Source organism: Epinephelus moara, chromosome 22 (genome assembly GCF_006386435.1).
Source record: "Epinephelus moara isolate mb chromosome 22, YSFRI_EMoa_1.0, whole genome shotgun sequence".
NCBI classification, from domain to species: Eukaryota; Metazoa; Chordata; class Actinopteri; order Perciformes; family Serranidae; genus Epinephelus; species Epinephelus moara.
Genome location: NC_065527.1, coordinates 34,445,052 through 34,462,660, shown reverse-complemented (window position 1 = coordinate 34,462,660; position 17,609 = coordinate 34,445,052). Strand labels below are relative to the sequence as shown.

Here is a 17,609-nt window from a genome sequence, read left to right as displayed (position 1 = left end):
GGGCCTAATTGACAGCTTTGCTGCTGGAAATGTGGAAAGTAGCCTATCATGTCTACACTTCATGGTGTTTGAGGGATTTTCCTTTTTGTGTTTTAAAGAGGGAGACTGGTGTCAGTTATCAAGACAGAAATCTGAAAATACACATATTGCATCTAAACAGCATGGAGATGTTGTTAATTTGTTTTTTAACAATGATTGACTGACTCCATAAGTGAAAAACTGATGTTTAAAAATGCCATTCTTTCATTGACTCCAGTTGTTCACATTAGATGCCAAACATCATCTATCGTGACTCCACAATTTTATCAAATTTTTTCATAAACATTGAAAATTTATTTAGCAAGAATTTGCAAGTATCTGTTTGCAGTACCTTTTACAGTCAAACATCTTGGAGCACTGTAGGCTCAATTTTTGATCAAAGGACAATTTGTGGAGGACAGTCTGAAGATGCTCTGTAGCAAGATGCTCTGTACCAAGTTTGGTGTGGGAGGAGGAGGAGAACAAGAGTGTCCTGGCAGGCCCTTAAAGACAGTGAATGTCACAACGGCAAATGCTCCCAGGCCACAGTACCATGTGACTTCGCTATTTTTCAATCTAGACCCTGTTTTCCCACATCTTTGTGTCTAAGTTGCTAATTGAGCGGATGGACTGCAGTTGGCAGCAACATAACAGGCTGCAATCACTTGGGGCATTTGCGCACCCTCAATGTATTTCCACTGAGTGTTTGTTTTTGCCCCAGACAGGCTCAAATTATTATTATGAGTGTTTTTTTATTGCCAGACAATACAAAACACTAACAAGACAACAAAGACAGTGAATAGTATTATTATTATTATTATGAGTGTCTAGCAACATTATGAAAAGGATCCTTACAGAGATAGAGTAAGATCCTTTTTTGTTTGACATGATACAGCCCCGAAATCGCAATTGCCAAACCAACCAAACTCCATTTAAATAAACAGTCATTTTAGCGTGTATATGGTCAGCATATTTTCATATCTGAATGGTTGAATTGAGAGTTTATTTCAACCAAACCAGAGTTGGTGATTGTGGGAAGTGGGACGATGATCCAATATGGCTTTTGTGAGTTTTATGTTGTTTTTGTGGACTTTGAATGAATTTGTCTAGTAGCTTTGGCAATGACGATTTCGAGGCCATTTCTAGTTGAACAAAAAGGATTTTAATCTTTAACAAAAAGGTCCGTCTCTATAGTATCCTTTATATTACAGTGGTGGAAAAAAGTTTTCGGACACCCTTCAAATTTTATACAATTTCAAATATTATCATGAAATATTTGCGGAAAATCTTTTTTGTGTTTCTAAAGGTGTGGCTGCATCAGACAGACACAAACAAATGCACATGATTTTTTTTATTTATTGTGAACAAGAAAAAATAACAAAACTAAATTCTTGATAGTTTCAACATGTCAGTTCTCAACATTGTCAGTATCAAAGTCAACAAATAACAGAGAATGTGTTCAAAACTGAACAAAAAATAAATAAACCATCACATCATCAAATTAATATTTAGTAGCCCTGCCATTAGCATGCAGTAGACCTCTAATCCTGTTCTCCACGAGCCTTTCACACTGTTGAGGGGTAATCTTGTCCCATTCTTCTTGAATAACTGCTTTAATTCTTCCAAATTCTTTGGTTTACGCTTCGAAACAGACCTTTTGATAATCCACCACAGATTTTCAATGGGGCTCATGTCCGGGGATTGAGCTGGCTACTCTAAGACCTGGATACTGTGCTCCTGCAGCCAAGTTCTACTGGCCTTGGATGTGTGGCAAGGGGCATTATCTTGCTGAAACATCCAGTTTTGACCTCAACGAAACTGTGCACATGCAGAGGGGAGCATGTAAGTTTCGAGAATGGCACAATACTTGGCAGAGTTCAATGTGCCATCACAGACAGTGAGATGACCAACACCAGCAGCACTCATACATCCCCAAACCATGATACTGCCTCTGAGATAATGCTTTGCCTGGCCTTCTGCATACCCTAACATTAGCAGGAGGAGGATTAAGCTGGAAACTGGACTCATCTGACCACAGAATCTGCTTGGGCCCAACGACGCCAGGCTAACCTCTGTCTCTCATTGATCAGGGGCTTCTTGACAGCCTTGCAGGACCTTAAGCCATGATCTAGGAGTGGGTTACATACAGTGCGGGTGGAACACTAGACACCAGTTTGGTTTGACCACTGCTGCTGAAGCTCACATGATGTCATTCGGCGGTTTTCCCTGCACATGCGGATCAGGATGCGGTCATTCTTGCTGAAGAAACCCTTGGACGCCCAGATCTTGGTTTGTCTTCCAAGCTGTTGGATTGTTTGTATTTCTGCAGAGTGTATCCAACTGCTGAAGGACTGCATCTGCACTTTCTGTTCTTTGTTTAGTGTTTTGGCTGTGACTGTACTAAAAGAAATTGCACTTGGAGACTTAAGAGTGATTCTTAATGTAATATATCACAAATGCATGGGGTGTCCAAAAACTTTTTTCCACCACTGTGTTGGAATTCACAGGACCACAGAGATCATTTGGTAAAATCTAATACCCTTTTTCCACCGAAGCAGTTCCAGTGCTGGTTCGGGGCCAGTGCTTAATTTGGAACCGGTTTTCCTGTTTCAACAGACAAAAGAAATGGCTCTGGAACGAACCACATACGTCACGGGGAAGGGGGCGGGGTTATTGAGCCACTCAGCCACTGCAATGCTGGAGACGATGGTGGACGAAAGCGTAACGCTGCCGCAAACGGAACCTGGTAAGTTTCTTTTCGAACATTTTCGCCTTGCACATAGTTGTTTAGTGTTACCAGTTTCTTCAGATAACAATAGCTGCGTCCCAATTTAGGGTCCGCATCACTCGGAGGATGCAGCCCTAAATTGGGACACAGCTATTGTTTGTGATGTCTGCTTGGTTTAATGTTAACTGATCAACAGGTTAGCCTTGCTAACATTAGCTAACGTTAGCAAGTTACTTAGCCATGGGCTCAACTACCAGCCCCACTTTCAGTTGGCTAAACATTGTATAATGTGTAGTGGACAAGTCAATGTTTAAAGCACTGTTCATGTGGTCTACAGAGTTATCTGCCACCGAACAAGACGATGCTAATTTGGAGCTAACGTCGCCACTCCACTGCAGCTCGCAAACACCATCCAGCAGCTTAGGTCAAAGTAGGGCTGCACGATTCTGGAAAAAATGAGAATCACAATTTTTTGGCTTATAATTGAGATCACGATTCTCTCACGATTTTTTTCAACATAAAGATATATTGTGCTTATTTCCTGATACAAAAGGAAAAGTAACAAAAATTATAAATAAATAATAAAAAAATATCATTAAATAACAAAGCCTATGATTGTGCCTGATACAGGAGACACAAGGCACATAAACTCTGGTCAGCAGAGAGGGAACACTCCTGTTTCAGCTTTAGTCTCTTGTCTTCTCTTACAGCTTTTGAACAATTTTAACAATAATATCAATGTTGAACAACATTTTTCTGAGGTAGGTATTCCAGGCCTGGAATTAAGTCAAAATTAAACGTTTCAACACCATGCATTTGACAGGAGTATTCACCTAACATAGCCTACATATCTTTAATTATATAATTATTTATATGTCTCTATGTATATTTTTACATAAATCCCCAATATTTTATTTGCCTTTAAAAAATCCTCTTCCTTCATTTAATTTGACAATGTTTATTGTATTGTATTATATGTATTAATTCTCTACAGGATCTTGTATGTTCTTTAATGTGTGTTCAATTTATTAAAAGAAAAAAAAAACGTTTTGGTGAACCCTGCAGCAAAGTGAGCCCTCTTCCTCAGAGAGGATCTTTGCCTCCCAGTTTGTTCCTGGCGGCAGAGCTGAGTGATCTGTCTTTCTTCTAAGAGGATCTTTGTCCCATGAGAGCAGGTAGCTGTTCTCCGTGTCCGCAGTGTAAACATCTTTCGCTGGCGATTTGACAGTCACTAGAAGCACATTATGACCCTTTGTAAAAGTTTCTGTGTGGTACCTGTGTTGTACATGAGCTAACGCTAGTGGCTAAGGACTGAGAAGCTGTCCGGTATATGTGTGTGTGTGTGTGTGTGTCTGTCTGTCTGTCTGTCTGTCTGTCTGTCTGAGGAGTGTCAGTACGTTAACTTGCCGTAGCCTTGCTGTTTGTCATGTTAATGTTATCGTCGGCAGCCCTGAATAGCTTGTAAAGCTTTGTTATCGGCCCATGTGTTTACTGCTACAGAGAATTAATAAATCTTTGGTATGTGTTTACTGCTACAGAGAATTAATAAATCTTTGGTTTATTTGCACAACGTCGCCTCTCTGCCGCCTTTTATCACGCTTGCTAACGCTAAGTTAACTTTACCAGCAGATCTGTATGAGGCACAAACTGAGGCTACAGTGAGCAGTGTGTTTCCCCCCTGTCTCGCTGCTTTCCAAATTGCCGGCCGGCTGTTGCTCTGCATCACGTGGTATAACGCTGCGTCGTTGGGAGCGCTTGTTTTCATGCAGATGATGTCCCGACTCCCGGCACGGGCGGGGCCGGCAGAATCGCCGTCATTGCAAAATTAGATCGCATATGCATATGAATCAAGATCACGATTTTATTCCGATTAATCGTGCAGCCCTAGGTCAAAGCCACCAGACCAGACCAGACCAGGTAAGAGTTGTTGTGCTGTTTATCCAGTAGTTTGTCTCACCAGACAGACATGCAGACATGGAGATATACCTAAAAGTATGACTTGATAATATAAATATGTGCTGTGATAAATGACATTGAACCAGGGCAGCTACATACTCCAATCAGCAATACTATGCACAATTGTCACTGTTACTTTTATACCCACATCCTCAATTCGATATGGTGTGAGGGGTGTATAATGTGTCGTAAGACTAGTGCTGATTGTTGAGCTGACATGTTTGTTACACTGTACTGCTGAACCTGTGTTTATCTACTTATGACTTAAAAAAAAAACTTTTAAACTGATTCTTCTATTCTTGCACACAGGGAAAATGAAGAGAGAGCAACACAGAGCTGCTGGAGAGGGCAGACGAGAGGTTCTTATCCAAGAGGCTTCATCACTCATCAACTGATGAAGCCTCTTGGATAAGAGGTGAAACGTCTTCTAAGACAAAACCAAGTCCAGTTGCGTTCGATTCAATTGCCTTGAGATAACTATGACCTGGATGAAGGAGAATATCCACAGGTAAGTGAGTCAGCACCCAGCGTCTAACTCTGCAAGGACCCCGAGTGACTGGCTTCCTCGGATCAGAACCTTTGGAACAAGCAAGCAACGACTGCAGCTGGAACCAGCTCTTCCCAACCTTCTCCTGCCGGCTAACAAAGCAGTACACCGCCAAGTGACTCTTCCATCCGTTCAAGGATCGGTAACGTAACAACTGGGCATAGCTTCATCACAGCTATACAGGCTAAGCAAGACTGTTTAACTTGTTGTATATGATTTAATGCTGTCATTGAGTTATTGTTGTGGTTGTTTGCAGTTAGGTCATTGATTAGTTGGCTTCGCCAAAGCTAAGTGTTTAGTTTGCTAATACTGTTCACAAACAGATTCTTGCACACAACTAAAAACCTCTGCACTAATCCAGACCGTTTGCAACACAAAGCACATTGACATAGACTCATTAACAAATAGGCTTTCAACAGAGCTACACCCAAACAGGCATCTCGAAGTTCCCACTTCTTTTCCTTTGATTCGGCCATCTTGTAGTTCCCTGTTGTCAGCCATTTTGTTTTGTAGACCAAACGGCTCTTTGATCACNCTGTTTAATGTTGCACAAGAGTGAATGAATAGTCAACCTCTGCTGCATCAAGAACTCCGAGATCCTTCAGGCGTTACTGTTAATTTTGGTTGTTGTAATTAATTTAATTATTAATTACAACTCCAAATTAATAGTTTAGCGTATTTTATGAGACTGATATCTTTAACTGGCTATCATTTTTCCCTTTACGGGAATGGTGCCCCACGAGGTGATTTAATGTTAATTAACTCACATTATTTAACATATTATTAATAATTATTAATTATTTCCGATAGCCAATTAAATCCCTACATATTTGGTGCCCCTTGGTGAGACCTAATATATTGATCCCAACATATTTGGTGCCGCCGTGTGAGACCTAAAATTATGTTCCCAAAATATGTTGATCCCAACATACAGTCCTGCTCACCATTATTGGCACCCCTTCATTTTTTGCATAACCTTTACAATATCTTCAGAAAGAAATGGAAATGTACCAAATTTATATCATCAGGATCTTTTAATTGGAGTAATTTAACAAAGAAAATTGTTTTTTCAACTTACATATTGTAATTTAAAAGGAGAAACAGAAAAAACAGCATGTGCTGCAATAACGGCACCCCTCTTTAATATTTGGTTGCACACCCTTTGGCAGCGATGACAGCCTCCAAACGTTTCTTGTAGCCATCTATAAGCTTCTTGCACTTCTCAGCTGGTATTTTCTCCCACTCTTCCTGTGGAGTTTGTTCAAGCTCTTCACGTTTGCAGGGTTCTTTTCCCCAATGGCAGATTTCAGCTCACCCAAAGATTTTCAATCGGATTGAGATCAGGACTTATTGCTGACCATTTTAAAACAGTCCATTTTTTCCTTTTCAACCATTCCTGCGTGCTTTTGGATGTGTGCTTTGGGTCTTTGTCTTGCTGGAGGACCCATGATTTTCGACTCAAACCAAGTTTTCTTACACTGGGTAGGACATTTCGCTCTAAAATCTCTTGGTAATTTTCTGATTTCATGATTCCTGTGATACGGTCAAGGCCTCCAGTACCAGATACAGCAAAGCAGCCCCACAGCATTATGGATCCTCCACCATGCTTAACTATTGGTAGGGTGTTCTTTTCCTTATAGGCTTCATTGCGCTGTCTGTAAACAAACTGTTGGTGTGCATTGCCAAAAACCACTATTTTTGTTTCATCTGTCCACAGAACATTTTCCCAGAAGGATTGTGGTTTGTCCAGGTGCTCTTTGGCAAATATCAGTCGTTCCTTTTTATGTCTTTTCCTCAGCAATGGTGTCTTCCTTGGCCTTCGCCCATAAAGCCCTGCTTGGTTTAGTGTGCGGCGTATGGTACTTGTTGAAACCATGACCCCAGACTGTTCCAGGTTGGCCTTCAGGTCTTTGGATGTTTGACGTGGTGTTTTTTCCACCATTCACACCAACCTTCGAAGACTTCTCTCATCAATTTTTCTCTTCCCCCCACGTCCAGGGAGGTTCTTGACAGTTCCATGCTTGGCAAACTTTTTAATAACATTACGCACTGTTGAAACAGGGATACCAAGGTCTTTGGAGATGGCCTTATACCATTTGGAGGTCTTGTGTTTGCTAAAAATAGCACTTCTGATGTCCTCAGGCAGCTCCTTTGTCTTCACCATTGTGACAAAGGAACAGGGAATAACAGGTGGCTTTTTAAAACACAGAAGTCATCATTCATTGGCTAATTCATGTCACATGGGCACAGACAATTTATCACAGGTGATTCTCATTTGTGATTTACCACAGGTGAGTCATAATGTGTTTCCATACTGATTTACAGCAAAGGGTGCCAATACCAGTGTCACAGCAAGCTTTAAGTTTTTCTATTTTTTCATCCCATTATTTATTGTTTTAAATTGTTGTTTATCATTTGCTCTTTTGTATCAACACGAGTTCTCTATAGAAAAAAATTGTTTCACTTGATTAATTTTCTTCAGGAGATATTCCACATTACGTACTTAGCTTCATGGGTGCCAACAATGGTGAGCAGGACTGTATTTGGTGCCCCTTGGTGAGGCCTAATATGTTGATCCCAACAACTGTATGTTGTCAGACGGAGTCTGTCAGTGGCAAAAACAGGTAAATTGTAAATTGTACTTGATGCAAATTGACTGCACAATTGTCTCAAGTAGTTACATTGCAGCGTGTTTAGTTAATGCCAGCTGCAGTGGTCTTCTCAATACTGGACCAGTTATAAAAACTGTTGTTACCATTAGTCACTTGGACACAAAAACATGAGACAATAAGGCCCAGGTCGAAAAATACCAAAGTTACCCTTCAAGGCTCATTTATACTCCCTTTATGTACAAAAATAGATACGTCCATTTCAAATACTGTAAACATCACTGCCCTCACACTTCCCTGTGTCCTTTATGTTGGCATAGATACAACCAATAGATGGCACTGGAGTCAAAAGTTTTACACAACAAACGGGGTGATGGTGGAGAAGGTCGTAATAATGTCCCTTTAATTGGAGGCAGCCTTGTAGACCGCAGATGTTTGTGAGGCCATTATATATATCCCGACGTGAACAGAGAATTCTTTTCACTATGTTACCAATTCATTCCATTCCACCATTATTTTAATTTTTTTGGTGTCTCTTACAGTCGCATCTTGGTTGAACTCTGCTACACTGCCTCCATGATCTCTGGTGGTACTGCTCCGTTATGTCTGTACCCCAAGCTTTCAGAAAATGTGAACAACTACTGACAAAATGAATGCAGAGCATGGACAGAAGGCTCTGTCCGTCTCCCTATCCTTATCTAACATTGAGCATAAATGAGCCCTCAGAGTCAGAAAGCATCTTCACTAGGTTCATCGTGATCAAAGTGTGATCCTACAAACTAATTCTAACCCTGTTATGATGGTTACATATTCAAACCCATGTGGAGTAGAAGTCTGTGCCTGTATTCATAGCCAACAATTAAGGAGGAAAAAGTAGCTATTTACCCATTTGGTCCAACCAAACCATATCTTCTTCCTGCCACAATCAAAAGGTCGGCGTTGACGAAAAGCTCCTTGCCGTGAGCAGATATGCTGAACCTCTCCAGCTAAAGGGCATGAAAAACAGATTGTTACTAATGGAGAGCACATTGTGTTTCTGCATTACATGTCACTGTCTACACTGTCTTTCTTTGGCTATGTTCACATTACACAGCTTAATCAGGATCCAGGATCTCGCGGCAAAAATCCTTGAATTTGCGGCCAATTTTGTCAAAAATTGTAATGAAAATTGCAGCATTTTTATGTATTTTTTGCGGGAAATTGTGGCAAATGACAAAAATTGTGTTTAATGACAAAAGGAGAAAAAAAATGTGAATTTTTAAAATTACTACCTCCAAAAAAATAAGTCATGTAATCACTTGCTATAATAATCATACTGAATATTACAAAAATAGCTGCAAATGTTTTTTATAGTTCTCTTCTTTAGTGTTATTTAATTAGTTTCAAAACATGGACTCCAATAATGTAGCAAAAAATCCTGAGTGAATATTGTAGCTCTCAAACCACACAATGTGACTGTAAAACATGTAAGCTACATCTTCTGTAAACATAACATTTTAATACATTAAACCCATATTGTATGTATTTAAACAGTGCAAATTCTTATGTCAATACAGAGCGTTTCTCCATACTGCAATACCATAGCACATTTGATGATGCGTTTGATGACGTTTCAAATGACGTCGCATGCGTGACGACTTCCGGACGGCCGGAATATTCAAAAAAGAGCGAAAAATTGCAAGCCCCAGGAAAAATTGCGGACTTTCGTTGAATTTGTGTTCATTATTGCGATCGCAAGATCGCAATTTTCTGGAGGGACTGCTTAATGCTCAGTTCCAATTATTTCCCCAAATCTGGTCATTTTGCTGACTGTTCACATTCATGTTTGAAGTGACCCATATCTGACATCAGTGTGAACATATCTCTGCTCTGAACACCTCACATGCAAACAATAACATCACACACATGCACATTGGAACAACTACAAAAAAAGTAACATTTCTGAAACAGGCATTCGGGGAAAAAAAATAGTGACATCACTGTAGTAGGAATGATGTCATTCTGCGTAATAATTAGCCACGTGCTTTTGTTTGGGAGTGTGTGTAGCATATTTTCAGAAAGATGGCCCTGGATGTTTGTTTTCGGGATGCTTGGCTGTTGTGCAAAAGGGCTTTCAGTCCAGCTGCTCTATGCAATGTTAAAAACCTCTTTTACTGGACTAGCTGCACACCATCTAATCTCTGCCCACCCTGGATTCATGCTGAGATATCGTCATCTTGTTTTTCTTTACATTTTGTGATTTGCTCTCAACTTACCATAGTGGCCCACAAAATCTCAAACAACCCAACCCCAATTTTGAATATTGACCTAATAATATTGGCCCTGAATGGTGATATTATTTTAGGGCCATATCACAAACCCATAGTAATCTACGTTAGTTTGGTTACAAAAGTTGCACAATAACACAAACAAACCCAATGATCAAGGCAGTGATAGACCAGCAACTCCTATGTTCTCTAACAAAAATTACTGTTTCTATCACTGGAGTCTGGTGGCTTTGAAGAGAGTGATATAACAGCTTCAGTTCCCTGTCAGAAAGGGCTGTCTGACAGCAAGGTAAAGCAGTGACAATATTCTAAATAGTGCCTACACTCAAACTAATATTGATTGTTTAAGGAGGTCCTTTTTTAGGTAACGAAAATACATTATGCTGCTGCCCCCTTCCACAGTCATCAGACACTTATTTGTTAAATATGTTCGATTTTTCTGTATCTCTATCTTGTGAAGCACTTTGGAACTTTGTTTCAAAATGTGGTATAGAAATAAAACCTTACTTTCTTGCTTACTTCCAAACATGCAGCAATTTTTGACAGTGTTTTATTGTTAAAAGCATCTTAACGTGAATTATTGTATTTTCTTCATTATGGGTTACTTCAAGAGAGCAGAATGTCAGGCACTGTCAGTTAATTCCATTGAGAAGATTATATTAAGTATATCACCTTGATATCAGAGGCGTTCTCCAACATGGCTTGTCTGGAAGACATCTCAGCCTGGGAAATGGAGAAATCTCCCTCCAAGGCATTCTGAGCACGAACACTGGCCACCTGACGCTCATACTCCATCTGTAACCACACACACCAACACATCGAAATGAGTATCCAAGAACACAACACAAAATAACCCTAATTACATCATCAGGGTTATTATCTCAGAGTAAACAGAGCTCATCCAGATCCACACAAGACATTATACCAGTGAGTCCCAAAGTGGGAAGCCTTGAAGATGGAGTCATGGAGACACAAGATTTTTTCATTTTTTCAAAATGCCGCCTGCCTACTTTTGTTTATACAGAATGCGCCTTTTTCGAGGCAATGGGGGGCGTGAGCAAGTAACACAACGTGTAGCTCAGCATGTGATGTAAACAGTGACGTGGGAGGGAAGCCGCGGCTGGTCAGTCCTTCGGCGATTCTCTCGTAAGTCGGCCCGTTCTTCACCGTCCCCGTCATCTGACGGTTAATGGCCTCTTCGTTTGCGAGGGCAAGGAGGGCGTGCAATTCCTTGTCTCCCCAGTTGCTCATCTTTACAGTGTCTGTCAGGTTTGTGTTTCCCTCTTGCTACTAGCTGCTCGCTAATTCCTGCTATCGGCTGTTTCCTGTTTATCCACCGCCAGTGGCTCGCACGTGCAGCGTCATCAACAGCTCCTCCCACAAGTCTTCAACAGCCCCTCCCGTTGCGGGGGGACAGCCCTCCATTCCGAAACACCGCCGTTCCGAACCACCCCCACTCCGAAACTGATTTTCAAGTCCATATCAAGTTTCCTGCATCAAACACTGCCGCCCGCTCTCCGGCCGCACTTGCACAATTCTGAAATTCGCTGTGCTACAAAAGCTTGAAATGAACACAAGTCATTGTTTTTTATTGAAAATATGTCACTGTCTTCATTTATTAGGTATAATTTCGCTAGCAGCAAACACATTTAAAAGGAGATGCTTGTCAAGTCTTTTTATGCGTGCTGTCCGTGGTGCTGAAATCCCCACTCCCGGCCGCACTCGCACATCCCCGGGGGGAATACGCGTTGTACGCATTTATAAAACAGAAAGGTGAAATCAGTCAATCTGATTGTTTCTTAACTGTGATATAATGAGCATATACCCACGGCTACAATTTTAGAGCCTTATCACAGCATATCACCAGCTAGAAGAAACAATGTAGGCCTATCCATGACAACAATAAGCCAAGTGGAACTGTAGTTGCAGGGGGAGGCTGGTCGGAGCAGATCTGTGATTGAGTGTGCGGCTGATTGGAGGCACCTGTTGACGAACTGTGGGCGCTGTCCCCAATATTCGGAATAGAGAGGCCTTTAGAAAAAATGGGAAACCCCGCCGTTACGAAGAATGGAGGTCTATTTTCGGAAAGGCGGGGTTTCGGAAAGGCAGGGTGTAACCCCGTTGCGGGAGGCCGCCTCGGTCTTTTTAAATTAAAAGGGTTCTGCCAATATGACTACCCTACAAGGCAGAAAATTGGACACCTCGGATCAACTCGCCAATCCGGCTCTGTGTGTCTAAATGCTCGCAGCTTGCCGGCAAAATGGCTTAACATTCGCGGAAAATCTGGCAGTGTAAAAGGGGCTACACACACACATACACGCACGCACGCATAAGCTGCGCATAATGTAGCTGTAGCCGAGGCTGACACTGAAGCGTGTTCTGATTGGCTACAGGGAACATCATTTGCTCACGATATGTCAGGCAATGCACAGATGCATAGCATTGGAGTAACAGGACGAGTTCTAAGCGCCCTTAGGATGGTGCATTTGTCCAGTGGTATGGGACACAAGACCGAGCATGGCATTTAATTGCAGCACTGAGTGCATTTACATGGACTGAAGAAGCTGCTGATGAGGCTTATTCTAGTTATGATCATATTCGGGATATTTGTTAATCATATTCCCTGTCTACATGAACTAGAATTATAGTGTCGCCGTTGTATGCCTCTGCAAACCAATCAAGTTGCAGTAACAGTTTACATCCATGTCTGTTTTATTTGTGTGGAAGGAGACTGGCAATAAGAAATTTCATTGTACGGTGCAAACCGCTGAGTTTTCTACTGTGCATATGACAATAAACTTCTTGAATCTTGAATCTGTTCTGACTCATATGTTGCCATGACAGTTGACAATGCTTCAAATAGGCTATAGATGGTGCTGCAAAGAACCTACATATTCTAAAACATGGATGCTTCACACATATCTTCCCCCCCATCAGCACAGAAGATCTATACAATCAGCACAGTTTCAAGATTTGAGTCACCAATTCAGTACCTGACTAAATAGCTCCCCTTCTGTTCCTGAGATATGATGCTGAGTAATGGCCAGAAAAGTGTTTTATGCAGAACATTATCATATCACAGTGGAGCTGACCTATTTTTTTCTATTAAGACATTTATGTGAAATTTTATCAGAATTAGTAACACATAAATTCTTGAGTTTTGCCAAAAACATGTTTTGTGAGGTCACAGCGACCTTGACCTTTGACCACCAAATTCTAATCAGTTCATCCTTGACTCCAAGTGGACATTTGTGCCAAATATGAAGAAATTCCCTTAAGCGCTGCTTGGGATAATGCATTCGGAAAAAGGTGAGGTCACACTAGGGTTGTCATGATACTAAAATTTCAAACTATTCTTTTAGATGCACCTGTACTCGTAACCCAGTTACGAATTACTATAGTCTATTCGTGTAGGCGCTGTGATGTTCACAAAAACCAACCAACTGTACATTTACTACCACTTGACAATTTAATCTTAATTTCTTCTCTACTCAAAATGCCAACAGCTGCCTGCTCTGAGCACTGACCACTGTCTGTCTCTCTCTCTCTCTCTGCAACCACAGACGTACTGAACTGATGTTACTCATGAAAGCACTCACCTACTCTGATAGCCCTGTCCTTCCCATCGCAGCAAACTTCAACAAAACTCAGTTTCGTCATCACTCCAGCCATGACACGCTGTTGCCATTGAGTTTCTGTTACATGACTTGACTGAGGCCGCGCCTCAGCAGATAGCTGGCGTCGCTCATTAACTGGGATAAGGTGTGTATATACATGCAATAGGGTTTCTTTTGGAGTACTCCAGTTAGCATATTCAGGTTTCTCATAAACTGGATAAGGGCTTAACTGTTTTTGGGGGGGAGGATACGGTGATCACATGGTCAAACACCAACAGAATACTCCAAAACCCAATCATGATCGGGGGGGTATTCCAGGTAGGAGGTTCAACAAATTGAGTGTAATCTGAACTCTAAGTTGACTCACCCTGAGATGGGAAACTCTGAGTATCCAGAACAGCTGATATGAATTAGTTCAATCAACTCTGAGTAGGTACACCTTGAGTTAAGCGCATGCACAAACACAATAAAAAGCCATCATCAATGGAGCCCCGATACCTCGATTCACCATGGCAACCAGAGAGAAAAAGCAATCAACCTATTTTACACCCGTGGAATTGGAGGTGCTCATGAATGCCTACAGCGAATATGAGCATATATTTCGTAAAAAAAAGTAACACCGCTAAAGTTGCCAAGGAGAGAGAGGCGGCATGGGAGAAAACTGCTGCCCGAGTCAACGCGTAAATTTGAATGCACTAGTCCATTAATTTAACATTTAACCACACTTAATTAAAATCATAGCATACAGGTGAAAAAGTGGTGGAGTGGTTTCGAATAAAAAATGATTTTCATATAGGTGCAATCTCACAGGGGAAAAACGCACTTGGAGGCAGCTTAAAATGAAATAAAAAAACATCATTCAAACAGGTAAGGCATATTTTACTTGGCCATGATTGTACCTTTCTTTAGTTTTATTCATATTTGATTTATTAAACAAAGTAGCTTAAATAACCTATCATTCAGTGGCTATTTCATTATGTACTGTAGGTCACTTGTAATTTAACCCCCCCCCCCCCCCCCCCAAAAAATACTGTTTAAACTTTTATGTCCTCTTGCCTAATATCCTGCTTAGTAACATTTGAGTTCTACTCTGCCAACAAAAATAAAGTAGAGGCCCGCAAAACATCACCAATATCATATAAAAAGCTACTCTTTGCAAAAAAATGTAGCGTGATGCACAACATTTGCTTGATGAGAGCACACTTCCAGTGTGTCAGATTTGATATGTGTAGCAGGTAAATGATTGAGGCTAATGAAAAACGGTACGGTTCAAACAGATATTCATTGGGGAATGACAGCACATCTAAACGGGTTCTGAAGATCCTCTCCCGGCTTAAGGCACTGCGAATTAATTCTGCCTCGATATCAACCGGATTTCCTACATACGGACAACCCATGTGTGTCTGACAGCTTGCTTCAGGCTCAGCAGTAGGGAGGAGACAGGGTGAACTCAGGGTATCTTATAGAAAACCTGCCAGCGAGCAGGTTAGGTTCAGAGAGTCAGTTGCCATGGTGATTGACTCAGAGTTTGACTTACCTCTCTTTCTGGAAATGAAAGGTTAACATACTCAGAGTTTTCACTAAACCCGCTTTCTGGAATACCCCCCAGGTCTCCATGTCCATGTAAACACACTCACTTTGTGTCAAGGACGGTGTACTGTCAAGAAAAACTGTGATTAAAAACACACAGGATGTGACACACTTAGCTTGTAACATCCAAGTACTGAGTAAGCTCAAGAGATGTCTTGAAGTAAAAATGTTTTGTGCTAATTTTACTTTTAAACAACCCAAAAGAAATACAAATAACTGGTTGGTTAATTTTAATTTTAAGTTCAACATTTATCTGCAATCATAGCATTTTTCTGAGAGACTGAGAAAAACTTACAAAAAGGGAGAGGGGCTGTTCAAGAAAGTCTGGGAATCACTTCATTACACAACTGCTGTCACAGGCTTAGCAGTACTCTTAATGACTTTGACATGTCAAATTAATTATAGAGTTTGCATATAATCGATTGACAACACCATATATAATGATTACCTGTTTCTTTTTCTTCTTCTTCTCCTTTTTGCTTAGGTTAGCAAATGGATCATTTTCCTGCTGCTTGGCCTGTTCTGCGATGATATCCTCAGCACTCTGATGGTTACATCGTCAGAGAAGAGTTAGCACACTGACTAAAAGCAGAGGAGGAGAAGAGATAGCTTTATGAAGGACAAACATACCATCATCATGTCACCTCCATCACTATCCTCCTCCTCATCATCTTCATCCTCGCTCCTTGATCGCTCAGCAGGTTTTCCTTTCTACATGGAGTTAAAGCACATCATGGATACCTGGACAATGCTGAAAATCAGATAAAAATGAGAGCTGCAATGCTAACAGCAGTGCTTACCTTGTGTTGCTCCGTCTTCCCCTTCTTTGGCCTCTTGTCATTATTTTCTGGTGGCTAAAAATATATATTCTTTAATGATCTAACCCTTCACCTAAGCCCAGTTAAAAACAACATTACAAAAGCATGCAATTTAAAAAAAAAAAAAAAAAAAAAGAGTTTAGAGCAAGACTGACACATTTTAAGGGAAAAGAAGAGGGGCACAGTGGTTTGCAGCCTTTAATTGCACAAGCACATTTAAACATAAATTTATCTTTATCAGAGTCAAAATGGACAAAGACACAAGGCGACGACATACATGGTTTACCTGGAACTATCACATGATCTTGATTACCTAAGCTGACGGCAATCATTTTGTCGTTAGATTCCACAATCAAGGGAATTCAAAGCCAATGGTGGAAAAGTGGCAATAAATACAAAGTGAATGAGGTGCATTTCCATGAGCTGGGTAAAAACCTGGGTCTCTACCTGAGCACAATGTTCCAACGTCAAAAAAGCAACATCGAAAAAGAGGGTGGCTGAAAACTAATAGCTTTTTTTCAGTTTGGGCAGGTCTATGCTGCTCTCTGGACTGGATTGAATGCATTTACATAGCGCTTCTATCCAAAGTGTTGGTTGCCTCTCATTCACCTTTTCACACACAGCCACTCACACACTGATAGCAGCACGATACCATGCAAGGTGCTAGTCAACCACTGGGAGCTATGTGGGCTTCAATGACTAGCCCAAGGACAATTTCACATGTGGACAGGCCAGGGGTCAAATTGCTTACCCTGAGTTGTGACAAATACAGCACTGTACCTTTATTGCTGGTTTATCTTCTTCATCCAAATCAACATCATCTTCCTCATCACTCTGGCCCTGGCTGAGAGCGGCAAAGATGTTTCCACCCTGAAGGACATCAGAGATGCTTTATACTGCCAATATGTTAAGAGTCAGGACTGTGCCAGTATAGACTAATGACAAACCTTATTCTGCTTGTTTCCTTTACTGAGGACGATGACTGTGGAAAGGAAAGGCAAGAACACTCAATCATGACTGTATAAATGTGGTAATAAAAATGATTTCATTCTGAAACCATCCTACCTGGCTCATCTTCCTCATCACTAGCTTGCACTGAAAGCTTTTTCAGTTTCAGCGTAACGTCCTCATCATCATCCTCATCTGCGCCTTTTCCTTTTCGCCGGTCTTTCTTCTTTATCTGAGGCTGAAAAGAATGGTTACAAATTGTAATGTTTCAAGTACACAGACTCTGATCTCAGTATTAAAGTTTGAGGAGAAGACTTTTTATAAGCTGATATTGACATTGTTGATCAGACTACCAATGCAATACCTGGAGAATGTGGACAAATATGAAAAAAGTATGCTTCAGAGATAGTTGTGGCACTAAAGATTAAGTTAGTGGCAGTGACCAAATGAATGTAACTGATGGTGGAAACACCGTTACTAATTGTTATTACAGGGATGCAAACAGGTGTTT

General features: G+C 40.9%; 1 protein-coding gene across 1 annotated transcript in view; it reads right to left on the bottom strand.

The window, feature by feature from the left end:
- abcf1 (ATP-binding cassette, sub-family F (GCN20), member 1) overlaps positions 1 to 17,609 on the bottom strand; it is a 57,587-nt gene that overhangs the window by 32,090 nt on the left and 7,888 nt on the right. The window contains exons 4-11 of the mRNA XM_050033973.1: positions 17,216 to 17,336; positions 17,098 to 17,132; positions 16,931 to 17,020; positions 16,133 to 16,186; positions 15,963 to 16,043; positions 15,781 to 15,876; positions 10,798 to 10,920; positions 8,744 to 8,844 (exon numbers count right to left, since the gene is read on the bottom strand). Of these exons, the coding sequence (XP_049889930.1) occupies positions 8,744 to 8,844; positions 10,798 to 10,920; positions 15,781 to 15,876; positions 15,963 to 16,043; positions 16,133 to 16,186; positions 16,931 to 17,020; positions 17,098 to 17,132; positions 17,216 to 17,336 (701 nt within the window). The remainder of the gene's footprint in view (positions 1 to 8,743; positions 8,845 to 10,797; positions 10,921 to 15,780; positions 15,877 to 15,962; positions 16,044 to 16,132; positions 16,187 to 16,930; positions 17,021 to 17,097; positions 17,133 to 17,215; positions 17,337 to 17,609) is intronic.